Source organism: Haliotis cracherodii, unplaced genomic scaffold (genome assembly GCF_022045235.1).
Source record: "Haliotis cracherodii isolate W230 unplaced genomic scaffold, xgHalCrac1.p SCAF_5, whole genome shotgun sequence".
In the NCBI taxonomy this organism is placed as follows: Eukaryota; Metazoa; Mollusca; class Gastropoda; order Lepetellida; family Haliotidae; genus Haliotis; species Haliotis cracherodii.
This window is the reverse complement of record NW_027266308.1, coordinates 45,938,438-45,957,028: the sequence shown is the minus strand read 5'-3', so window position 1 is coordinate 45,957,028 and position 18,591 is coordinate 45,938,438. Positions and strand designations below refer to the sequence as shown.

At 39.2% G+C, this 18,591-nt stretch overlaps 1 protein-coding gene across 2 annotated transcripts; it reads right to left on the bottom strand.

Moving 5' to 3' along the window:
- Positions 1-1,510: 1,510 nt before the first annotated feature.
- LOC139442438 (ribonuclease Oy-like) lies at positions 1,511-18,419 on the bottom strand. Of its 2 annotated transcripts, none has more exons than XM_071223248.1 (10): positions 18,381-18,419; positions 13,922-13,997; positions 13,272-13,356; positions 12,772-12,824; positions 12,056-12,128; positions 9,914-9,981; positions 9,414-9,527; positions 7,965-8,013; positions 6,754-6,825; positions 1,511-6,338 (listed from the first exon to the last, which is right to left on the bottom strand). In XM_071223248.1, the coding sequence occupies exons 2-10, from the start codon at positions 13,966-13,968 to the stop codon at positions 6,156-6,158; spliced, it is 744 nt and encodes a 247-aa protein (XP_071079349.1). In that variant the 5' UTR covers positions 13,969-13,997; positions 18,381-18,419; the 3' UTR covers positions 1,511-6,155. The 2 variants fall into 2 exon arrangements, with proteins under 2 accessions (XP_071079349.1, XP_071079348.1); XM_071223247.1 differs by lacking the exon at positions 18,381-18,419 and adding an exon at positions 15,333-15,459.
- Between the last annotated feature and the right edge of the window lie 172 nt (positions 18,420-18,591).

Below are 18,591 nucleotides of genomic sequence, written 5' to 3'. Positions count from 1 at the left end.
AGTTATATTATTTTTCGACCATCTAACTTGAGTTTTTGGTCAAGCACTTTGTAAACCAATTAATTAAAAATATAACGCCGTATATTTGAGATAAAGAAACCTCGTAAATATATTTCCTGCTATTCCGGTCCGTGAAGATCCGGGTTAGAATTAAATTTCAGCAACCCACGCTTTTCGTAAGGTGCGACACATGGGATCGGGTGGTCAGGCGCCCTGACTTGGTTGATGTTATCCCAATTGCGTGCATCGATGCTCACTATGTCAATTACTGAATTGTCTGGTCCAAGCTCAATTATTTACAGACCGACGTAATAAAGCTGGATATTGCTAAGTGCGGCGTTAAACGACAAACGAAAAAACACAAAAACAAATTAATGCTATTCAGGATGATCACTGTTAGAAAAGTTTCAAACTATACCAAGGACCTTAATCCGAAACCATGATTCGTTAATCCGGTAATTTGATAATCTGGAGTATTTGGGTCGGTACCGTCCATATTAACGCGGTTCCACTGAAATTCTTAATCTTGAACAGAGTATGGCACTAATCACTGTCGCCTGTTAACCCAGCTTTCGGGAAACATTACATGTCAGGTAGGTCATAGGGTGTTTCTGTGGATGGTAGTTTCTCCGGCAACCATTCCCGAACTACACGAGTACATCAAGCCTCTGTGATAACCACCTTTGTGAATATTAGATTGTATTAGTGGCACATACGTATATTTGCGGATGACACTATTTGTCAAAATATTATTGAAACAAGTAGTTCAGGATAGTAATTGTACATGCTGACAAATAGAAGGTGAATTTCAAAACAGACAATAATATTGGTTAACTAGCTTGTCTTTACACAAGTCATAATTGTGTGTGTGTGTGTGGGTGGGTGGGGGGTGGGTGGGGGGTGGGTGGGCGTATTATCACTGGGGGGATGGGGTCATAGATCGCAACAGGCGATCGCAACCCAAGCGTTCAGATTGACATTGACCTACAGTTCCTTTGTAAAACAGGCGTAACTTCATACTAAGATAACCTTGAATCAAATTTTAGTGGTTAAGGTTAAGCTTAGCTAAGGTTGTTTCGTGTTATGGGTCCTTTACTGTCTACTAATAGCTCATCTGCACACACACACACACACACACACTAACACTAACACTAACACTAACACACTAACACTAACACACTAAACCACACACTAACACTAAAATAAACGCCCCAACATTTTAGAGGCAGCTGGAAAACTCAGAAACCGACACAAGGGAAGAAATTTATACAACACACTCAATAAATGGCAGCATTCCTGGTAAAATGCTTTCTTACCTGACGTCATATTGCTAGAATATCACTAAAACAGTAAAAGTCAGACAATCTCACTCCCTATTTATCAAGTTTAATTAGCATATTCAGTGTCAGTAAATGCAATCATTTATTAGATAGCATTATTTGTAGATACAGAATCATCATTGCAAGACTGGAACACTTTAAACATTCATATACAAAACATAAAAACAACATAGAGGCAAAAATATTTATTCTCAAAATATAATATTAAATAATTCTAAACAACTTTACAAACCCTGAAGGCAGTTTATTTGCATAGCAGCATCAGTTGTGAGGACAAGTGGTGTTTCATATAGGAGCATGGAATGCATGATGATGTTTAGAAGCAACCAATTCCATTACAGTAGCACTGTAAATGGAGATGTACATATAGCAGCATCTCACAGAAGAATTTTAACAAACTGGACATATAATACCATGCATCGGGTAATAAAAGAACACTTCTGGTGATGGAGTCTGTCACGACTGTGTTCACATCAAAATGTATCCTTGGTTCATTTGGCCATACTCACTGACAAGGGTTCAGTTTCACAAGGACATTGTAGTTCTGCAACTGCCGCAAATGCCATAGGGTAAATAGACTTACAGTAGTCATAGCTTTATATGGCTTTGTGAGATGGGTCCCGGGGCAGTACTTTTACAGGGTTAAGTGACACTATATTTGTACCTAGAGATTCATTAGTCACAGTCAAGTGGCAAATGTGGTAAAACTGTGAAACTATCCCTATAGAAACCTGTGTATAAAGCAACGGTATCTAATGATGTAAACATACATCCCAGGATACATTTAGATCTATGGAAATAATAATAATAATAAATAATAATAATAATAATAATAATAATAATATGCACTAGATTCTATACACCAGTGCACACTCAAAGTACTACGTCATTATCACCCCATCAATTACTTAGTATGCTCTCATGTCATTCTCAGTTCTCAAATGTGTATACTACCCATGTCTGAGGTGCGAGAAGGTTAACAGTGTTAACACTTACATGACAATCTCATCCTACCAGGTACCCATTTACTGCTGGGTGAACAGAGGCATATTTCAAACAATGCCACATGCCCAAACAGACACGACATGTAACATGTTTTTCGAAGTGGGGCAAGACCAAATCACCATAAACTCTCAAAGTGTCAAGTTTTAACCAAGTCACCCATCAATCAATGTGAATGAACTTTACGTGGCACCATAGCCAAGATAGACCCCACCAGTATTACTTCATTAACCAATCACCTCACAGCTGAAACTGGAACAAACATGGCTGCCAACATCACTACTGCAAAATCTACTTGTACCAGTCTTGTATTTGACCTTAGCACTGGCTTGCCTCATATCATGCTAATCCTTGTCCCGTATTTACTAAACATAAAGATGTCCCACACACACCTGTAACAAAAATACATGTAACAAACCAATATACGATACATAAATGAGGTAACAGGAGATATTACAACACATAACTAAGCTTCATCACAACTTATACCTAAGAATTGCGCTAACCCCGTTCCTATTACAAGCAGATCACCAGCCACCAGGACCGACATTGCTAAATATTCCACATGCATCAAGCAGACACACAGAAAACAGTATTCAAAAGTGTATACAGCAGGTAATTTCAATAGAAATCATAGTGATAAAGTGAAAACCCTTGTGCTTCAGTCTGCATTGTAAATAAGTGTTATTTATGCATATTCCTGAGTAAGTTTTGATATGACAAATAACATACAGCCTCAACAATAGGCATTTTAGTGGAACTTCTCCACAGTTTGAGAATCACAGAGACTCAAACAAAAGAAATAAGAGAATAAAAAGGATTAAATTAGAAAGTAGATTACATGCAGAGCCTTTTCTGACCTTCTCCATTGAAGACTGTATGACATCGTCATTCTATCATGATAAATACATCGATCCATGTAGCAATATTTACATTTTGAGTCTGGTTCGAATGATCGACACTAAAAATAGCCATCCAAAGACCAAACTATCCTGTTCTTTTAGAATTGACAAGCAACCATATCATCAGTACTCGACTCACCAAGTTGGGTGCTGTCTCAAATACAACTGTGAAATTACAAGTAGCAAAAAGACTTCCCTCTCCCTATCTTAATACTCAAGAATACACTTTCTAACTTAACGGTCATCGTAACAGACTTCTGATTGGATTAAATGTATCAGGGGCATGCTGGTACAATGCTGTGATCTTTAATGTATATCGATGCCAAACTAACGTTCAGAGGAGCCATTTTGATTGGCTATTGATTTCAAGGGCAAGAGAAAATCATTGATATGTTGCTGATAAGAAAGATCACATCACTGTGTCCAAAGTATATATATACTAGAATGGAGTAAGTGAGTGAGTGAGTGAGTTGGGTTTAACGCCACCTTTAACAGTATTCCAGTTATATCACGGTGTGTCAGCTTAATGTGGGAGGAAAGCCCGAAGTGATGCAGGTCTCAGAATTTAACCACTTTGGTGAAACCCACGAGCACGGGTATGGTGCTGACAAACCTAGAAAACATAATTGTGGAGAACCAGGATTCGAACCCACAATCATAGGTTTCTGGCATGCCCAAGGGACGCAACTCTGCACAGCAAATCGCGGCACCTCAGAAGACTGGGCCACCTGTGCCCCCTACTAGAATGGAGATATGACACACTTGATAATCGAGGATGTAGCTCCTATTCTTTTTACAACTAAATCTACTATCCACCTGCTAATAATGTTCCATTCATTCTGGTATTGTAAAATAATGTACATGTGCAAGTCAACTGAATTTTCTTCTTAATTAAATTTAAGAATGTATCCAGTTTTGAACTTTATTCGGTTTTTGTACAATATTTGTCACAAGTTTATCAGACAGTTTATTTCTAGATACAATAATGCAATACCTGAGCTAACATTATAATAAAATCACTCTCATATCAGTAAAGGAAATATTCCATTCACAACACTTTGACATTGACCATATTGTGATGACTGGTGTGAAACTATGCCATATTGTATTGATGCACTGGAGCTATGCTGCCATACAAGGATGTATATGCATGCGTGTCACACTGCATCATTTTGTTTGTTTGTTTGTTCTTTAAGCCGCACTCAGCATATTCCAGTTATATAATGGCTGTCTGTAAATAATTGAATCTGGACCAGACAACCCAGTGATTGACATCAGGAGCATGCAACTGGGATATGATGACATGCATCAGCCTAGTCACTGAGTGCACCACATTGAGCATTAGTCATAACATAATACACCTTAATACATAAACATCAGTTACAGTATAAAATGAATCCATACACTGATTTCTCCTCCCCCATCAACAATGCTATGCACAGGATATTGTTCATGGAACAAAATAAATTCTATTTTGATGTTAACAAATGCTTATAAGGTCAGTGCTTCTTCACAGAAGTAGAACCCAAGGAGATCCACTCATGGCTCTAGTGACAGAGAGAGAGAGAGTTGGGTTTAACATAACAGCACTGATCCCTGGCCCTCTGTAAGTATTGTTAAAGTAATCTCCTAACAGAGCCTGTACTGGGTAATAATAATGTCCAATATATAGAATATAGAAAGAATCAATCATTAAATCCCAGTTTTTAGGACATTGTGTACAGTTTTACCTCAGCTGACAAAATGAAGGTTTTGCCTAGATCCTGAGGTTATTGACAATGAATTAGACCACAATAAATCAATAATACATTTCTGAACAGATATAGAAAGAATCAATCATTAAATCCCAGTTTTTAGGACATTGTGTACAGTTTTACCTCAGGTGACAAAATGAAGGTTTTGCCGAGACCCTGAGATTACTGACAATGAATTAGACCCCTATAAAATCCATAATACATTTCTGAACAGGTGAACTTCTAAATGCACATTTCTCTCATATGTCCTAAATTGACCATGTCCATTTAAGAAAGAAAAGTAATTTTTTACACACCTCAATTTTACCAAACAGACAGGATGGAAACTATATGATTAATTCACTGGGGCCTGAATACAGACAACAGGAGGAATGTATACCTGGGTTTGGAACCTTAAAATGAAATTTGAACAAAATTTCATTTTTGTGTGTCCTGTACTTTGTCATGATCAATGCAAAACATCTTGTAACTTTGACCTCTAAAAAATAATGAAAAGTTTCTTTCATTGTCTCATTATATCAACATTGTGGCTGTAAAAGACAAACATGAACAGGCCTGCACATCAGAATGAGTAGGGTCCAAAATGCATCCAAAAGATAACAAACACTAGACTTAGGCACATGTGGCCACCTCTAACTTTTAAGAATCCAACAGTTTAATGTAGTTCATCAATATATGCTACTCAAAGAGCACCCAAGTCTTTCATCTTACCACAGTTAATCTGTAATGCTATAATTAACTATATGAGATTAACTAATGTAATATGAAAGAATTGTTTAGAGTAGTATACATGTATTACTGAACTTTACGTAGCTAGCACCGGAACAAATATGTGTCAAATGGGGGTTTTTTTCATGTAAAGTATTTTATGCTGAAACTTACAAAAATAAACAATGCCTAGCAGAACAATAAATACTATTTAAACGGTAAATAAACATGTCTGGTGATTTTTTATCTCAAATTTCGAATTTGTACTGACGAAGTTTCTCAGCACCCGTTCGTTTGCCGGACTTCGCTGAAAGGGTACGATGTAACCTTTTTCTGCGCATAATATTCAAATTTCTTTTTTTCCAAAATATTGAACTAGAGGGGGGTGCGCATTATACTTGGGTGCGCACTATACTCAAGAAAATACGGTATTTCCGGGAAATGTAGACTTAATGTTTTTTATTGGAATTTGCTGTAGGAAGCGGGTAGAGGTAGGTTAATTCAGAAGATCGGCATTCTTCAGCCTGGGTCAGGTTGGCCTGGGCAGATAGGAGTTTGGAGTCACAATCCATCAGCTTGAAGGATTTGTCAACACATATCTCAATCTCCATGAAAAACTGCCTCTTTGTCGCCTGAAGAAGTAAAGTGAAATTGGATCAAGACCATGTTCTCAAAACATTCAATATTGTTTCATCTTTATAAATCCAGCGTTTTGGGGGAGATGTTGAAACTTCAGTAATACTAGCTTCAGGGGACTATGAATAGGACACAGCTAAAAGGTCACATGAGTGCCATATATGGGAAAGACAAATAAGAATTTTTATTGAACAAGATTGCATAGTTTTGAAGGCAAGCTCACATGTTGTAACATGAGTTCCCCTTAACAAGTGAGAGTTAGGTAGGCTAGTGTCACACTGAAGAGCTGTGTCAGCTCCTCACATGGGTGCAATGTGTGAAGCCCTTTTCTGGTGTTTCCTGCCATAATATTGCTGGAATATTGTTAAAAGCACGTAATACCATACTCACTCACTCACTAACAAAAAGTACCTTTTGGTATGAGCAGCGCATCACAGGAGTTGATCCAAAATATTTCTTCAAGAGACCACTGACTTCCGTTACCTGAAAGGTAGTGGAGAATAAGAGACAATGAACTCAAGACATAGCTGAGGTTTTCTTCAGGTGTTGAAAGCTATGTCACTAAACATGGAAATATCAGCATACCTACAAGCTTGATGTGATTATTACAAATTAGTAGGAAAACTTTTCCAAACACACTATATATCACACCACTATAAATAATGTCACCACTTTGTAAACATTCCTGACAGTGAGTGATTTCTATATAGCAAGTGTTGAGTAAAGTGTAAAATATAACTTTTCAGTAAATGAATGTATGTACCACATACAATACAATAGTCCAACCCATCATTCTATCAGTAAAACTAAATTTACCAATTACCAAAGATGTGAATATGTCGGAATCTCGAGTCTGGTAAAAATATGTTCAGTCAAGTAAAGTCTGCGAATAATAGTCCAAATAGCACTATACATATAATTAATCTTGATGAGATCAATATACGACAAGGACCCAAGGACCCAACCCCTGAGGTGGTCAGACGTCCTTGTTTTCACATATTTACCTCCTTAATAGTGATCATTTGTCTTGTTATACCAAAATCAACTTGAAAGTTTATGAAGTCTTTAAACTGTCCTGTTACATTACAGTAACTTTTCTGTGAACCGTGAACTGTTCGAACCAGACGCCATCTTGTTTTTTGGCAGACGAGTCAATATTCATCAAATGACAGGTGAATACTAATCATGTGATAAGTCAATAGTCGAGGTCAGTGTCAGCTACATGATTTATGGGTCTACACTGAAATGTTTTATTTCTCCACGTGCTATGGAATGAATTGCAAGATTCTTAATAGAGGTATAACACAACACTCTTCTGAAACTGATACTTATAGCGCTGTTCAGGCTAGTTGACCCAAATATTTGAAACAGACTGATGTAATATAGAACATATTACGCACACAGATGCTGATCAACAGCAATCATCAGGGATGGATGAAGGGTTTTGAAAAAAGGGGTGCACAGAATATCCATGTTATGAATTCACTTGGCCGAGTGCACAGCTAACATGTAAGGTGTCTGAAAAAAGTGGGGGTTGCACACCCTTGCAAACCCACACCACACCCTTCCCCACATCCCACCCTTAGATCTGCCAGTGATCATTTAGGTGATGAGAGACTGACCTTGTAGCCAGTGCTATTAGATGGGATGACATCAAACATCTTCAGCACCCTGCAACATGTAGAAGTTCTTGTTAGCTCTGATGACTACACTATTCAACACTGGAGGCACTGATAGTAACATAACTATAGCAGCTTTAAAAACACATTCCATAAAAAAATATAAACATACAAGAATCACATTCTACAAACAATAGTGAGTGAGTTGCTTTTAACACCGCTTTAAACATTATTCCAGTTATATCACAGCGTGTCAGCTTATTGTGGGCGGAAAGTCCGAAGTGATGCAAGTCTCCGACGTTTACCACTTCTGTGAAACCCGTGAGCATGGGTAAGGTGCTGACAAACCTAGAAAACAATCGGGGTGAACCAAGATTCGAACCCACAATCATAAACTTCAAGGGACACAACTCTCAGTGATTCAGAGCACCTTAGACGACTGGGCCACCTGGGCCCCCACCCTCACCCCCCCCCCCCACAAACAATAAGAGAGTGCTCAATTATGGCGTTATACTGCAGCATGTGTACATGCATATTTAAGAGATATTAAGCCATTCAATACTCACCACCACAAGAAACACAAACCATAGAAACATATAGAGAAGTATAAACGTTAAGAAGAGATGTTTCCAATGTGTACCAATTAATGACAACTAACAATCAGTCAAGTTTAACACAGAGTTTCTTTATTCTTGTCACGATACGCTGCACGTGATTTCCAAACTTAAACACACTAATCCTGCACAAGACGAATGGTGCATCTCGAGATCTATGACATCACATGTGATGCATTCAACAGCATCGGTTCACACAACATACCAGTAGTTTCGTTTTTGCATCGAACCAATCAAATATTTCTTGAATATAAGTCTTCGCATATTAAACAACATGTATGGTATTTGCATTTCTTTTGGCAGTGGGTATATATACACAGCGCAGGGAAACGGAAAGTAAGGTTCACCAGAAATTACCTAAACAACCTAAAGAAATTGTAAAAAGATGGTGTCATGTTCCTTGTTCCTACTACAGTATAATGTATGTCAATCCAAGAAAATATAATCTATACAGAGGATAACGTTGTGCACATGCCCTTTTCCATTCATCAGTATCAATGCCTGCACATCTGTTACTGCTTTGTTGAAATAGGAGATGGGAACAAACACTACATGGTTACCATGTTACCATACTGTTTTTCACAAACGACTGTCATATTATGCACTTACCTGAAAGTATGGCATGGTTGGAAAAATTGTTTGATTAATATTCCACTATTCCCCTTTTCTAAATTGCTGTGGTGAGCAACTATAGACATGTTAAAATAATGATTGCTGCAAGAATTTTGAGGTATAATGAAACATTTATATACAAATATGACCTTGATGTACATTTTGAAACATTTCACCACAGCAACCAAGGAAGGTGGTCCTCTATTAAATCTGCTACCATACTTACTGTTGTAAATTGAGCTTCTTATTGAGTTGGAGGGCTGCACTAAAGTAGTTAAACTCATTGTCTGTGGCCGGCAGACTGGTGGCGCAGGTGCCGTGCTTGTCCCATTCATGTGACCTGCAACACACACACAGGCATTGTCAAGAATTTTACTTCACTTCAGTCAATCGTGAATTCTGGAAATTATCTGACCAAGAAACAATGGATTGGGAGTTAGCTCCCTTCAATAACTTTCACAGGTGAGTGTGTTCAACACCACTTTGACCACTATGTCAGTTATATTACAGAATGTCAACCTAATATGTGTAGAAACTAAAGGTGCTGCCAGAACCTACTGTAATCCAAGAAAATTAATTTCCAATCTTGTTCAATTTGTATAAAAAGTTTGTATAAAACTAGACTTATTAACATAACAGAATGCCCCTGATCATGTTGACCATTGGGTGTAACCAAACACTTTCAATGCTTCAGCATGTTACTATCGTCCACATGAATATACATACCAAAAGTCGTTTTTGGCTGTATCAGTAAACAGGTTAGGCCATTGTGCAGTCAGGTTGGTCTCCAACGACTAAAACAATGGATGAAAGAACAGATGACAGTACTAAATGGCTGACAAAAATAAGAAAATGATGCTGAAGACAGAAGTCATGAAACACCCTCAGATTACTTATCATGTCATAAGATTTTCACAAATCTTTTACCACGATATCAAATTAAATGAGAGGCATGTTTCCATGATGCAATAATACTCATCAGTCTGTTCCAAACATTGGTGAGTGTTCCGACCAAAACGTGAATGTGGCATATTTCAGTATATTTTAGTGTAAATACATGTGCCATTATTAGCTGAGCTTACTGGACAGAAACAATTACTTAAAGCTGCAGAACGACATATGGAGACAAAGGTGTCATTTTGAGATTTATTTTCCCCAATCACATCATAGCAACGACAAAAGGCTGTTGTCTCACCCCTCACTTGCTTCAACACCTCATACCATCAGGGATTTACACTGAACACAAAATGTTACAGTCAATATAGAAATTTGGAATGGACCTCAGTTAATGAATACCAAGAGTTCCATGGGACACAAACTGACCTCCACAGGGGTCACAAACTGATTAGACCCAGGTACATCCCTGAACCACGTACATCCCTGTTCCACATACATCAACGTACCACGTACATCCCTGTTCCACGTACATCCCTGTACCAAATACATCCCTGTACCAGTTACATCCCTGTACCACCAACATCCCTGTACCACCTACATCCCTGTACCAGGTACATCAACGTACCACCTACATTCCTGTACCAGTTACATCAACCTACCACCTACATCCCTGTACAAGGTACATCCACATACCACGTACATCCCTGTACCACCTACATCCCTGTACCACCTACATCCCTGTACCACCTTTATCAACATACCACCTACATCCCTGTACCATCTACATCCCTGTACCACATAAATCCCTGTACCACCTTTATCAACATACCACCTACATCCCTGTACCACCTACATCCCTGTACCAGGTACATCAACGTACCACCTACATCCCTGTACAAGGTACATCCACATACCACGTACATCCCTGTACTAGTTACATCCCTGTACCTTGAACATTCCAGTACCAGGTACATGCCTGTACCAGGTACATCCCTGTTCCACATACATCCCTGTACCAGGTACATCCCTGTACCACGTACGTCCCTGGACCAGGTACATCCCTGTACCACGTACATCCCTGTTCCACCTACATCCCCGTACCACATACATCAACGTACCACGTACATCCCTGTTCCACGTACATCCCTGTACCACCTACATCCCTGTACCACCTACATCCCTGTACCAGGTACATCAACGTACCACCTACATCCCTGTACCAGGTACATCAACGTACCACCTACATCCCTGTACCAGGTACATCCACATACCACGTACATCCCTGTACCACCTACATCCCTGTACCACCTTTATCAACGTACCACCTACATCCCTGTACCACCTACATCCCTGTACCACATAAATCCCTGTACCACCTTTATCAACATACCACCTACATCCCTGTACCACCTACATCCCTGTACCAGGTACATCAACGTACCACCTACATCCCTGTACAAGGTACATCCACATACCATGTACATCCCTGTACTAGTTACATCCCTGTACCTTGAACATCCCTGTACCACGTACATCCCTGTACCACATACGTCCCTGGACCAGGTACATCCCTGTACCACGTACATCCCTGTACCAGTTACATCCCTGTACCACGTACGTCCCTGGACCAGGTACATCCTTGTACCACGTACATCCCTGTTCCACGTACATCCCTGTCCACGTACATCCCTGGACCAGGTACATCCCTGTACCACGTACATCCCTGTTTCACGTACATCCCTGTACCACTATACATAGTAATTCGGAATGGACCTCAATTAATGAATACCGAGAATTCCATGGGACACAAACTGACCTTCACAGGGGTCACAAACTGATTAGACCCAGGTACATCTCTGTACCACGTACATCCCTGTACCACGTACATCCCCGTTCCACGTACATCCCCGTACCACGTACATCCCCGTACCACGTACATCCCCGTACCACGTACATCCCTGTACCACGTACCTTGATTTTATCAAAGTCGAATGGCCATGAGCTGTTGCAGTCACTGGGTTCTTTACCACTGCGACTGTTGGGCCTGCAGGTGAGACACATTTGAATAATGAGCATGGTCATGTTACATGCTCTAATTACCAAACACAAGCAGACGTCAGAGATTTATGATACTATGACATGCATCAACCAAGTCAGCGCGTCTGACCAACCGATCCCAATAGTCGCCTCTTACGACAAGCATAGTTGCTTTTTACAACAAGCATGGGTTGCTGAAGACCCATTCCTCGACATATAATTGCAACATGTATATGACATCCCCCAGAGAGTGCACGGGGAATGGTGTAATACACTGTGCACCTCGGCATGCACTTATCATATACACAGCCGAATAAACTCTGAATGATGTACATATTGCAGCACCATCTGGTGTTCTTTATTGTCAATGTTGTCCAATAGTGTTTGTGTGCACTGGTGCACATTAGTACACATTGTTCTTTCTTTCATATGACGTCTTATTTTTTAGGGTTGTTCACCATTTTCACTGGTATTTGCTTTGTATTTGAGTTTCATTATACACATGCAAATAATTACCTTTATTAGCAACATTTAATGCTTGATTCGTAACATTTGACTATTATTGGTTATTACAGGTGACCTTTTTTTCAACTGAAGTACTTCTGACTGAATGGTCGCCCACAGAGAATCTTGTTCCCATGGTAACTCACCATAAGCCATGGACTGTCCATCCAGTCACCTCCTCTGGAATACCACACTTATGCTGCAACACAAGAGGTGACATGTTGATTATGGTTAAATTTACAAACTATAGCACAACAAACATGTCAACAAAACCTTCAAGTATATGGTACAACCCATAGGTGTTATTTTTCTCCTCATACAGGGCCTTTGGGTAGCCAAGTGGTGAAAGTGTTCTTTCGTCACACCAAAGGCTCAGGTTCTATTCACATGGGTATAATGGGTGAAGCCCAATTCTGGTGTCTCTCCCCCCCCCCCCATCTCTCATCATCTTCCCCCTCTGATTGCTAATATATTGCTAAAAGCACCAAAAAAACATACTCACTCCATTCACAATACTATCCAAGTTTTCCTCAACAGCCATACACCATTTCAAATACATTTTTGGGATCCACACAACCATGCCATGTATGTGAAATACAGATGTAACCGACCCAAAGTCTGCAGCCAGACAGATATTGCAGCTTACCTCTGAAGATGCATCGATGCATACTGATGGAGCCCATTGTTGAGAAAATGCGAAGAAATCAAACGCACTCTCTGCACTCACAACACTGAAACAGTCCAGAAAATGCAGTTTAGCAAACAGTATCAACATGATTACCAAAGAAACAAAATATCTATAATCAATACAATAATTACTGGATGGTGCTTACATTAAAATATATCAAATGTTTCTCTGGCAAACACGTGTCACGTAAAAAGTTGCACATCTTGCTTTTTCGATTTATATTTTTTAAATATAGTTCATTTCCTAAATTAATATGTACTGCTTCTGTTGTTCATTTATGATCACTACATCATGATGACATCACCAAAGTTCAAAGATATATTTTTATTTGAGAAAAAATATAAAGTTGACCTCACTTGTTACTTCTGTTAACAACAAAATATGAAGAATAATTTTTTTCCAAATAGATAATATAGAGGATTAGGATTATGATCCTGGTTAACAAGAACCCCAAATTTAAATATTAATTAACTATTACTGATAATAATTGAAGTCAAACCACATTTTCACAATTAAATATTCAGGATTTCTTTTCCTCCCTTGTCAAGATTTTCATGTGCAGGTGACTGAGAAATCACTAGAAGAAAAACATGCTGATTCAAACTTACACAATCACAAGACAGCTCACAAATAGCAACAATCTATTTCTCAGCATTTTCTTTGCCTGATGTCTTCACCAAATATCTGCAACATCAAATGAACATCATCATCAAAATGGTAATACCCTTACTCCTGCCGGTTTCTCCACATCAGTGAGTGAGTGAGTGAGTGGGTTGGTTTTAACGCCGCTTTTAACAGTATTCCAGTTACATCACTGTGTATCAGCTTTATGTGGAAGGACAGCCTGAAGTTATGCAAGTCTCAGACGTTTACCACTTTCGGTGAAACCCACGAGGAGGGGTATGGTGCTGACAAACCTAGAAACATAATCAGGATGAACCGGGATTCGAACCCACAATCATAGGTTTCTGGCCTGTCCAAGGGACACAACTCTGCACAGCGAATTGCGGCGCTTTAGACGACTGGGCCACCTGTGCCCCTTTGCTACAACCCCAGCTGGAGACAGATTTCTTGTTCTTCAACATTTTCATTTCAGTGATAATGACTGAACATTGTGGGAGAGGAGGAATGAATTCAGTGGACACTGAATTGAATTTGAAATAGTTTTCCCAAGTACGAAGACAGATCTCGAGGAGAGAAGTCTGGATGCTAAAAGAAGTTCAAATTGAAAAAGTCAAGGACAAGTGACATCGTCTCTTGTTTCAGTAAAAAAGAACAGGGTGGGTATGGCTTTATGCCAGTTTTAGCAACAATCCAGCAATATCATGGCAGTGGACACAAGCAATGGGCTTCATGTATATTGTACTCTAAAGAATCAAACCCGGGCCTTCTGTGAAACGAGCAAATGCGTTAACCACTAGGCTACCATTCCAAAAGAACAGGTAATTCAGGTAGGCCTACTTGTGTAGGATGGGTCCTGAGTAGGCCCCTGTTTATCCACAGAACTACCTGGACCCGTGGTTAGTCATGTGATATATTGTGTAATGAGAATAGCATTAAGCACCATGGTTACACAAGCGCTATCTTTCAAACATTTCTTTCTTACTTTTATATGTTTGAAAATGATAAAGCTTCATTCACTGAAGCATGCATGAACATATCATTGTGTCTGTGTAGCTAAATACTCATTTTTGTCAGGGCTCAGTAAAACAATTCCCAGTATGACAGTTTGTACCCAAATTGAGACAGGTAGCGGGTGCGCGTGTAGGGATGTGTAAAAGCGGGTCCTGGGGAAATTTGGATTGGTCCAAGCCTACGGGCAGAAGTCTTACCCTCACGAAAAAATGAGACTGAAAGGTGCTATTATGATTGAGTAAATTGTGAGGTAAATCAGAGGCCGAGGCAAGATCGCTACTGTCCGCAGCTGTCGGTTGACGTCTGTCAAAGCTCAAAAGAGTGAAAATTGATTAAACTATTGTATCTTCTAAAAATAGTATTACTTAATACGGGTATACTTACAATATATACCACAACTAGCCGCTTAGAAATCCTTTTAACACTCCTCTGTAAGATTGTTTTGTTGTCGCTCTGCCCTCTGATCAGCTGACAAAGACGTACCCAATCCCTCAAGCTCCTTCCCAGCGCGTGACACCTTCGTTATAGCTCCGGGAACGTACTATCGCTGTGAGGAGCTTGCCCAATGTGCAAGCTCCTCACAGCGATAGTACGTTCCCGGAGCTCTCTATACTATCGCTGCCACCAGTCAAAACTCCCCACTGTGAATAGGTGGCCACAACTATGCTTGGAGTTGAACTCGTAACCGAATGACCGTTATGTTTACAAACAAGTGACGACTGTCGTGACGCCGAATACACTTATCGCTGCTAAATTACTTTCTTCGTTTGTCAATTTGAATTTCTGTTTCATTGAAACTATCGTGTTATTGATATAGTAAGAATGTAAGGGGGAAGTTGGTTGATTTTCCGTTAGTCTGCAATCTCGAACCAATCTGATTATCAAAACAACAAAGTAAATTCATCTGGAAAACATGGTCAGTCGTAAACCTTTTCAAATTGAAATATGATGGCATTCCCAAAGACATAAACAAAAGTATAAACGTTACTACATATGGGGTTGGAGGGCAAATTTCAAGATTCTTGAAATGGCCGCGCCCACACTGGTGGCAGCGATGTTACCGAGAGTGTAACGAAGGTGTCACGCGCTGGGAAGGAGCTTGGCCCAATGTGATTCCAAGGTAAGTAACTCCAATGTGTTATCAACCTAGCTAACTTTACAAATGCAAATTTCACCGTATATCGTAATAGTTCGAATCCCATTAATTGATACGATAATTATATGTTTTCCTTCGTCAATAATAACGATCTTCTTTTTTTTCTGAAGTGAATACGGTACATATGAACTATATTAGATATACATAGTTGCGATGTACTGGGGCGTGAGTTGTCTGGGTATATTATTTATGTAAAAACCGCCATCCACACCAAAGATAACGATTTCACATCAGGTCCGTTGCATGTTTTAATTGACGACCCCTAATGATTTTATTAATTCTCATCGACACAAACGCGAACTAAACAAACCTCTGAAATATAAAGGGAAAGAGAAGAGACTCACATAGCACAAGTTATGTATACCACACTACGCGATAAAAAAAACCGCGGGAAAATGTCTACCAACTAATTCGAAGGGAGCGTTGACAAAATTATAGACATTTCATCATCCAGATTTACTGTTATTCTGTTTCCATTAATAAACGCCATCCTTTTTGTGGGATAAAACGTAGTGGAAACAGTGTTACCTATGGGACTGTTACCTGAGTGTACACATCTGGCTTCGGGAACGATACATACATAAACTATCACAAATGGATCTAGTCATTTATTTAAGAAATAAAAGACTCGTGGTCGTTGTATATCGTACAGTATAACACCGCAGGGAGAATATACCATGAGGTGCGCAGCCCCGAGTAATTCATTCTCTCTGCAGTGTTTTACTGCACGATGCACAACGACAACGAGTCGTTTAATTAATTCTTATTTGAGACATCGACATTATGTACAGACTTTTTAAGGATGTTGATAAAATGTACAAGTTTTTAAAATATTTACCCAAATGTTAATAGCGGTGACTCCCTGAATAGAACGACAACGGAAATGTCGGACAAGTCCATTTTACGAACAGGTGGGTTAAGTTTGGTACAGTGAAATACGGCTATAACGAACTCAAAGGGACCACTAATTTTAGTTCGTTATAACCGTAGTTCGTTATAAGCATATATACAGCATAGATACAGCAGTGCCCGGGACAAAAAAATAAGTTCGTAATATCCGTCAGTTCGTTATAGGCGTGTTCTTTATAAACGTAGTTTATTGTATTTCCCACATATTCTCACAATCCTCACGTCGATTATCTGTACCTTTTCTCCTTATACCGATTGTCACATCCCTCCCACTTTTGGATGCGATTGTTCACCACTGCGTTTGTCTGCTTAGCCCAGTTACACCTATGGGGATCAAGACTACTAGTCTTACTCGACACTTTCCTCTTAAAACATTACGTCGTCTAAGATATGACTCATCACGTTGCGAGCGCGTATTCGAATCTCCAGAAATGACGTCATGATAGAACAATGTTTTATCGTGAATTAAACCACGCTTTGTTCTTCATTCTTCTTTGCCATTTTTTGCATGTTTTTTAATATAAAGTCGTCTTTTATAAGTGATCGAGATGTTTTACAGTTGTGCATGTGGTTCGCGAGAAAACTGCGAATGTTTCTTAATCGTCCGAAAACCCATAACACGGGGCAACGCAGTTCCTTTATAAATCACTTTAACAGGAAGAGATTAGTCAAAGTCTTCCGCAGATAAATGTTGTTTAAACGATCCAAATCCAACCACGTACGTACCTGGATGAAGATTATGATTTTACATTTGCAACAACTATTTTACGGCAATACGTAGGCGCGTCGTTGTGCTGAACAACTGGTTGAGAGCTTACAGTCTGATCCCGGTGTGTCGAACCTTGCGTGACCGTGTTTTAACTTCGAGATATCATGACATTCAAGGGAGCGAGGCATGGGCAACTAGGCAGATTAAGTACAGTATTAAAGATCCACAACAATACGATTGCATACACAAGACATTGAGACATTTTAGCGATGACAATTTGAAAATCAAATGTATTTCGCAGGCAATTATCAATAAGAATTGAGACAAATTTTAATTATTGTATTTTTTAAAGAAAAAAGGTATCGACCGATATTTGTTTGTTATTATGCCCAAGGCGTCTGTGGATAAGTGTGACAATGTTACCTCCGAAGTTCATGTTTATTTTGTCGGTCCACATGAATACTAGAGATAACTGTTTTGAATATTAATCATATGTGGTTACACACCATTGTTGTCTTGCAATGTTTGATGCTTTTACTGAGGTACTTTCTCATTACTAACGCCTTATCAAAATGTGTTATTGTATAACAATGTAACATATACTAGTATATATACAATGTATTGGTTTACATGTTGAATATATTGAAATATATATTACCTTGACAGGTCTGGTAGCGTGCTGAAATGAAGTGTCACGTCGTGTCACGTGGTGTCACGTGATGTCAATAACGGGGTCAACGAAATATGTGACAGAGGTGATCTATTCACATGTGATGTAGGTAGGTCATATTTCCTTTGCGCACAGTCGAAAGTGTCCAATGTCCAACAGTTGTATAACACCACACCCTTTTTCAACCTTTCCTCACATT